We start from the raw sequence: 8,579 nt of genomic DNA, 5'->3' as shown, positions 1-8,579 counted from the left end.
CGGCTGTTGCCATGGCAGCCGGGGTGGGCGCGTGACGGCCTCCCTTTGGCTCCTCCCCCCGGTAGGGCCCTGGCCCCGCCCCTTTCTTTCACTCTCTTCTTCCTGGCTCCAGAAGAGCGAGAGCGCCTCGTGGAGCGAGCGGGCGGTCATAGGTGAGGGGTCAAAGGCGAAAGAGGGGTCCGGAAGTGGCGAGAGACAGTGGCAGCACTCCCACTGTTGAGCGGGGTGGCCATATGCCGGGAGGGATTAGACGGTGTCTTTCTGTTGTGGTAGAATTGGGGGCCTTTGGGGTCCCTTCCAACCCTAAGATTGCATAGCCTTATTCTTCACCATTCATGTCTATGAGGCTGGCTGGCCATCTGTCGGGAGGGATCGGATGGTGTTCATTAGTATTGCTAATATATTTATATCCTGCTTTAGATAGATGGAAAAATAGATAAACAGACAGATAGATAGATACACTGAGACAGAAAGAAAGAAAGAAAAATAGGTAGGTAGGTAGATAGACCGAGAGATAGACAGACAGATTGATTGATAGATAAATAGAAAAAATATAGACAGATAGATACAAACATACACTGAGAAATAGACAAACTGACAGATAGAAAGATAAATAGATACACTGAGAGATAAGATAGATAGATAGACTGATAGATAGATAGATAGATAGATAGAGAGATAGATAGATAAACAGACTGATAGAAAAATAGATTGATAGACAAGCTGATAGATAGATACATTGAGAGATGGATAGACAGACTGATAGAAAGACAGATAGATACACTGATAGATAAACAGACTGATAGATAGAAAATAGACTAATAAATAGAAACGTAGATAGATAGACTGAGAGACAGATAGATAGATACACTGAGAGAGAGAGAGATAAACAGACTGATAGAAAAATAGATAGATAGATACATTGAGAGATAGATAATTGGTAATGACGACAGGAATGGAACAACGGAAATGATACTGGATTGTGGTTTAAACGATGAGACGTTGAGATTGGCTTTTTGTATTTTGATATTGTGGATATTTTTGATGATGTTTTTGGTTTTGCTAGATTGATATTTTAGATTGTGTCTTGTATCTTGAACCTTGTCCTTTCGATGTTGTACACCGCTGTGAGTCGCCCCCAGGCTGAGAACAGCGGTATATAAGCAAAGTAAATAAATAAATAAATAGATAGACAGACAGACTGATAGATAGATAGATTTACTGATAAACAGACTGATAGATAGAAAATAGACTAATAGATAGAAAAGTAGATAGACAGATAAGTAGATAGATAGATAGATAGACTGAGAGACAGATAGATAGATACACTGACATATAGATAGATAAACAGACTGATAGATAGATAGATAGATGATAGATAGATAGATAGATAGAAAAATGGGTAGCTAGATATTTAGACCAATAGATAACCAGACCTTTACCTTTGTTTATGTATTGTCTATCCTTGTTAATTGTATAATGGCATTGAATGTTTGCCATATATGTGTTCTGTAATCCGCCCTGAGTTCCCTCAGGAAGATAGAACGGAATATAAATAAAGTATATTATTATATTACATAGATAGATAGGACAATAGATAGACAGACTGATAGATAGGTAGGCGAATAGATATTAGATAGATAGACCGATAGATAGACCATTGTCCTTGAAGTGGCTTGACCTTAAAGGAACTGGGGGTGGCAATGGCCAACAGGGAGCTCTGGTGTGGGCTGGTCCATGAGGTCAAGAGGAGTCAGAAACAACTGAACGAATAAACAAAAAAGACTGATAGATAGAAAAATAGATAGATAGATCAATAGATAGATCGACTGATAGACAGAAAAATAGATAGCACAATAGATAGATAGACTGATACAAATAGATAGACCGATAAAATAATAGATAGGTAGACCAATAGATAAATAAACCAATAATAGATAGACTGATAGAACAATAGATGGATAAATAGAACTATAGATAGACTGAGAGATAGATAGACTCACTTATTATGTTTGGTTTACTGTGTTTATTTTCTTTTGTGTATATTGTTTATTGTATTGTGTTTTGTACTTTATTGCGATGTTTATTTTATTGTAACTTGTATTTTATTTTATTGTAATTTGTTGTTTCCTCATGTAAGCTGCCCCGAGTCCCCGTTGGGGGAGATGGTGGCGGGGTATAAATAAAGATGATGATGATGATTATTATTATTATTATTTTATATTAGATAGATAGACCAAGAGATAGAACAAATGATAGAAAAATAGATATATAGAACAATAGATAAATAGATAGATATAGAACAATAGACCGATAGATATAGATAGACCGATAGAACTATCTATACCAATAGATAGATAGACTGATAGAACAATAGATAGATAGATAGATAGATAGAGCAATAGATAGTCTTTTTGGATGGCCCTTGGGGTTAAAGACACAAACCCCACTTCCAAAACAACCCAGGGCTGCATGTGGGTGCTTATTGGCCTTAACACTTCTCTTCCTTCCTTCCTCAGGTGGTCTTCCAGAGGGAGGGATGTTGCTCCGCAGCCGGCGCTTCCTGTGGGGCCCCTCAGCCTTCTGGAGGCCTCTCTTCCAGGGCCGCCTCCTCCTGCTCACCAACACCCTCAGCTGTGGGGGGCTCCTGGCCGCTGGGGACACCCTCCGACAGGCCTGGGAGAGGAGGAAGGGGAGCGGGAGACAGGAGCCTCACCACCACCGCAAGCAGGACCTGGCCCGCACAGGTAGCGGGGGGCTGTGCTTGGGCCAGAGGGCGGCAACGGGGCCCACATTCCAGCGAGAAGCCCCCTGGACACAGGTGGCAGGGACCCTAAGAGACATAGAGAATGAGGGAGGGATAGACAGACAGACATAATTCTAGAGCTGGAAGAGATTGATAGATGATAGATAGATAAGGTCCCCAGAGCCATCCAGTTCAATGCCCCTAAGATAAATAAATAGATAGAATCCTAGACTTGGAAAATATCCCAACAGCCATCCAGTCCAACCTCTTAAGATAGATAGAGAGGGGCGGGGGAATAATCCAAGAGTTGGAAGAAATAGAGAGAAAGAGATAGAATCCTAGACCTGGAAGAGACCTCCAGTCATCCAGTCCAATGCCATTAAGATAGATGAATAAGAGATAGAAAGATAGAGAGAGAGAGACAGATATAATCTTTAGAGCTGGAAGAAATAGATAGATAGATAGATAGATAGATAGATAGATAGATAGATTCCTAGTTGGAAGAAATTGATAGATAAATAGAAAGAATCCTAGATAGATAGATAGATAGATAGATAGATAGATAGATAGATAGATATAGAGAGATAAACTGATAGAAAATGACCAGTTCCATCTCTTTATACCAGTGGTTCCCCAGATGTTTTGGCCTTCAACTCCCAGAAATCCTAACAGCTGGTAGACTGGTTGGGATTTTGGGAGTTGTAGGTCAAAATACCCGGAGAACCACTGCTTTAGACAGGTAGCTGGATGGGTAGGTAGATAACAACAACAACAACAACAACTTTATTTATACCCCACCACCATCTCCCCGAAGGGACTCGGGGTGGCTTACATGAGGCCAAGCACGTCAAATACAAATGCAACAGTACATCAACAAAGCAAGCAAGCAAGCAAATAAAACAATATAAATAATATAGCTAAACATATAAGCAATAACACACAAAAGATTTAAAACACTATGGCATGGCCAGACGTAATCGATTAAAACTTTAAAACCCTGGGCGTGTACAGAGTAGGGTATGTCTAGGCATGGGGGTTTTAGAGAATGATGTAGGGAGATCAATCCAACAGATAGATAAAGAAGGCTGAGAGGAGATATGATAGCCATGTATAAATATGTGAGAGGAAGCCACAGGGAGGAGGGAGCAAGCTTGTTTTCTGCTTCCCTGGAGACTAGGACGCGGAACAATGGCTTCAAACTACAAGAGAAGAGATTCCATCTGAACATGAGGAAGAACTTCCTGACTGTGAGAGCCGTTCAGCAGTGGAACTCTCTGCCCCGGAGTGTGGTGGAGGCTCCTTCTTTGGAAGCTTTTAAACAGGGGCTGGATGGCCATCTGTCAGGGGTGCTTTGAATGCAATATTCCTGCTCCTTGGCAGGGGGTTGGACTGGATGGCCCATGAGGTCTCTTCCAACTCTATGATTCTATGATTCTAAGTGCTTCAGAGGACATATAGAAGGAAATTGGTCAGATCGGGCATGGTTTCCTTTATTCAAGGAAGGCACACTGGAACAGCCACGTTTTCAAGCTCCTCCTAAAGACTGCCAAAATGGGGGCTTGTCTGATATCTTTAGGGAGTGAGTTCCAGAGTCGAGGGGCCACCATAGAGAAGGCCCTCTCCCTCGTCCCCACCAATCGCGCCTGCGAAGGGGGCGGGAGCAAGAGCAGGGCCTCTCCAGATGATTGAAGAGATTGTGTGGGTTCGTAAACAGAAATGCGGTCATGCAGATAGATAGATAGATAGATAGATAGATAGATAGATAGATAGAATCCATAGATGGATGGATGGATGGATGGATGGATGGATGGATGGATGGATGGATAGATGGATAGATAGATAGATAGCAGGCCATAAAGGGCTCAAACCCTTTACAAAAAAACACCTGGTTTACTCGCGAATTGGTTAAAATTCATGAGTAAACCAAGTGTTTTTTTTTAACTGAAACATTTTGGAGGGGGTTTGAACCCCTTAACATGCCCTCCCCCAAAGCTACAGGCGAGATAGATAGAATCCTAGAGATGGAAGTGACCAGTCCCAACCCGTTGGAGGGATGGATGGAGAATTGTAGTGTTGGAAGAGACCCCAGGGCCAGCTAGTGCAATCCCCTGAGATGAATGGACAGATAGGTAAATAGATAGAATTGGAAGAGACCCCAAGAATCATCCAGTCCAATCTCCTAAAATAGATGGATGGAGGGAGGGAGAGAAAATACAGGTAATCCCAAAGGCCATCCAGTGCAGTCCCCTAAGATAGATGGATGAATAGACAGAATGCTAGACCTGGAAGAGACCCCTGGGGCCTTTTCGTCTGAGCCCATTCATCCAGGCAAAAAGGCACATCCTGAAGTAGATCTTGCTTGCGCAGCTTTTCTTGCCTTTTTGGGTGCAAAGTGCTTACCTTGCTTTTAAGCCGAGGGACCAAAGTCCCAAGCGTTTACCTATGCCTTCTATTGCAAGGGGAGGGACTTGACAACTCCTTTGAGACAGATATATTTCAGCGTGAGTCTTCAGTATGAGTCATTCCAGTTCAGTGTTTGGGAGCAGCCAGCATTATTATTATTATTATTATTATTATTATTATTATTATTATTTTACTGACACTACAGTATGTCACAGCAAACGAGATATATATGCTGGGTTTCGTATCACAAAATCACAAGTCGAACACTTCCCAAGCGTCTAGGACTATGTGATGTAGGTGGCCTTTTGCAGTTGACAGATTATGATTTTGTCAATGTTTATTGTTTCCAAATGCCGTCTGAGATCTTTTGGCACGGCACCCAGTGTGCCAATGACCACTGGGACCACCTGTACTGATTTATGCCAGAGCCTTTGCAGTTTGATTTTGAGGTCCTGATAACGGCTGAGTTTTTCCTGTTGTTTTTCCTCAATGTGACTGTCACCTGGTATGGCGACATCAATAATCCAAACGTTTTTCTTTTCCACAATCGTGATGTCTGGTGTATTGTGCTCCAAAACTTTGTCAGTCTGGATTCGAAAGTCCCACAGGTTTATGATCCCATCAATTCTTTATTGCTGGAAGGTGGCACTTGTGACATAATTTCCAATGAATCACTTGGGCCACAGAGTTGCGCCTTTGTTTGTAGTCCGTCTGTGCGATTTTCTTGCAACAGCTGAGGATATTATTATTATTATTATTATTATTATTATTATTATTTCTTACCCACCTCACCTCAAAGAGCCATTGTAATTCAGTCTTTGGGAACAGCCAGCATTGTTGTTGTTGTTGTTGTTGTTATTATTATTATTATTTGACACAAAAACACAGTGTAACACAGCAAACGAGATATATATGCTTTATTTCTTATTACAAAATCACAAGTCGCACATCTCCTAAGCGTTTAGGACTGTGTGATGTGTGATGATGATGATTATTGGTAAGAAGCATGTCCCTCTTTCCCGCAGCACGCATGTTCGCCATTGGCTGCAGCATGGGCCCGCTGATGCATTACTGGTACCTGTGGCTGGATGGGGCCTTCCCTGCAGCCGGCTTCAGCGGCATCCGGAGTGTCTTGAAGAAAGTCTTCATCGACCAGATCGTGGCTTCGCCAGCGCTGGGTGTCTGGTACTTCTTGGGTGAGTCCATTTATGGGCATTTGGTGGTCGATTTGAATCCAAACATGGCTGGGAAATGGGACTCACAAGGTGACCCCAAAGTATATGAGAGAATGAAGTTAGACTGAATGGCCCCTGGGGGTCCCTTTCCAGCTTTAAGGTTCTATGATTCTATATTTCTCTAGGGACCTTCCCAATGTCAAGGAGGCTGGATGGACTTGTGTCAGAAAGGATTGGATTGGGTATTTCTGCCTGATTGAAGATTGGATTGGATGGCCTTTGGGGTTTCTTCCGACTCTCAAGTGCTATGATTCTATAGACTCCTTTCTTCGCGAACTGTCTAATGCAGTGGTTGTCAACCTGTGCATCCTCAGGTGTTTTGGCCTACAACTCCCAGAAATCCCAGCCAGTTTACCAGCTGTTAGAATTTCTGGGAGTTGAAGGACAAACCATTTGGGGACCCACAAGTTGAGAACCACTGGTCTAATGTCTATGAGGCTGGATGGCCATCTCTCAGGAAGGCTTTGTGTCCTGCATAGTAGAATGGGGTCCTTTGGGGTCCCTTCCAACTCTAGGATGATGATGGTGGTGATGATGATGATAATGATGATAGTGTACTTTTAATCTTCCTGACTGGCATAAGGGGGTTAGACTGGATGGCTCTTGGGGTCCCTTCCAACACTAGGATGATGATAATACTACTACTACTACTAACAATAATAATTACTAATATAGTACTATCTTCCTGCCCAGGCCGGCAGAAGGAAGTTGGACTGGATGGCCCTTGGGATCTCTTCCAACTCAATTGTTGTTGTTGTAGAGTTGGAAGATACCTCAAGGGCCATCAGATATCATCATCATCATCATCATTATTGAATCAGAGAGCTGGAAGAGACCACAAGGGTCATCAATAATAATAATAATTGTTGTTGTTGTTGCTGCTGCTGCTATTGAATCATATTGAAAGACCCCAAGGGCCATCAAAGATTATTATTATATCATCATCATCATCATCATCATTGAATCTGAGTTGGAAGTGACCCCAAGGGCTATCAATGATTGTTGTTGTTGAGGTGAAATAGACCCCAAGGGCCATCTAAGATTATTTGTTTGTTTATTTATTTATTTACTAAAGGAATGGGGACCCTGGAAGGGCAGGCGCTGGAGAAAAGCTGGCAGGAGCTGGAGGACAACTTTTGGGAGTTTTATAAGGTGGGTTCCCTTCTGTCTTTCTCTCGGTTCCCTTTTTGCCCAATGGAGATGCTGACCCACTTTCCCCTCCCGCAGATGGACTGGTGCGTCTGGCCGCCGGCCCAGTTGGTCAACTTTCTCTTCCTGCCCCCCAAGTACCGGGTGGTCTACATGAACGTCATCACGCTTGGATGGGATACCTACCTCTCGTACCTGAAGCATCGCGTGAGTGCAGTTCGGCTGAGAGGGAGAGCAATAATAATAATAATCATCATCATCAGTGGTCCTTGTTGTCCCTTCTAACTCTACAATTCAATGATGGTGATAATATCCTATGGCCTTTGGGGTCTCTTTTAACTATCAATAATAATAATAATCATCATCATCATCTTTGATGGCCCTTGGGTTCCCCTCCAACTCTACGATTCAATGATGATGATGATGATATTTGATAGCCCTTGGGGTCTCTTTCAACTCTATTATTATTATTATTATTATTATTATTATTATTATTGTTATTATCATCATCATCACCATCATCGTATCAGGAGCAAACCAAGGGTACAGTTGTAAAGTATTTAAAAAAACCCACAAAGTTTTAAAAACTTGGCTTGATACTAAATGCCCTTTGACCAGTACCTGGCCACTTGGAATGCCTCTGCTGTTGCTGTAAAGTCCTCCATTGTCCATGTCGCAGGGCTCAGGCTACATTGTAATAGGTGGTCTGTGGAGAAATTGTAATAGGTGGTCTGTGGTTTGCTCTTCTCCACACTTGCATATCATGCACTCCACTTAAAGTTGGCTCTGCATCCCGTGTTGCCAGAGCAGAGTCTGTTCAGTGCCTTCCAAGTCGCCCAGCCTTCTGTGTGCCCAGGAGGGAGTCTCTCATTCGGTGTCAGCCATGGGTTGAAGTTGTGGGTTTTAGCCTGCCACTTTTGGACTCTGGCTTGCTGGGGTGTTCCTATGAGTATCCCTGTAGATGGGTTGTTGTAGGTTTTTCGGACCTCTGAGGATGCTTGCCATAGATGCAGGTGAAACATTAGGAGAGAATGCTTCTAGAATAT

The 8,579-nt window shown here is 42.7% G+C and overlaps 1 protein-coding gene across 2 annotated transcripts in view; it reads left to right on the top strand.

The window, feature by feature from the left end:
• Positions 1–4: 4 nt before the first annotated feature.
• The window catches only part of MPV17L2 (MPV17 mitochondrial inner membrane protein like 2), an 11,013-nt gene continuing 2,438 nt past the window's right edge, over positions 5–8,579 (top strand). The window contains exons 1-5 of one of the 2 annotated variants that reach the window (XM_060784884.2): positions 5–152; positions 2,520–2,747; positions 6,175–6,345; positions 7,460–7,536; positions 7,612–7,740. In XM_060784884.2, coding sequence (XP_060640867.2) covers positions 2,540–2,747; positions 6,175–6,345; positions 7,460–7,536; positions 7,612–7,740 — 585 coding nt within the window. In that variant the 5' untranslated portion in view covers positions 5–152; positions 2,520–2,539. Of the gene's footprint in view, positions 153–181; positions 270–2,519; positions 2,748–6,174; positions 6,346–7,459; positions 7,537–7,611; positions 7,741–8,579 lie in introns of those variants that run through there. The other variant, XM_060784883.2, reaches the window with a different exon arrangement.

This window comes from Anolis sagrei, chromosome X (genome assembly GCF_037176765.1).
Source record: "Anolis sagrei isolate rAnoSag1 chromosome X, rAnoSag1.mat, whole genome shotgun sequence".
Classification (NCBI taxonomy): Eukaryota; Metazoa; Chordata; class Lepidosauria; order Squamata; family Dactyloidae; genus Anolis; species Anolis sagrei.
This window is presented reverse-complemented; position numbering and strand designations above follow the sequence as displayed.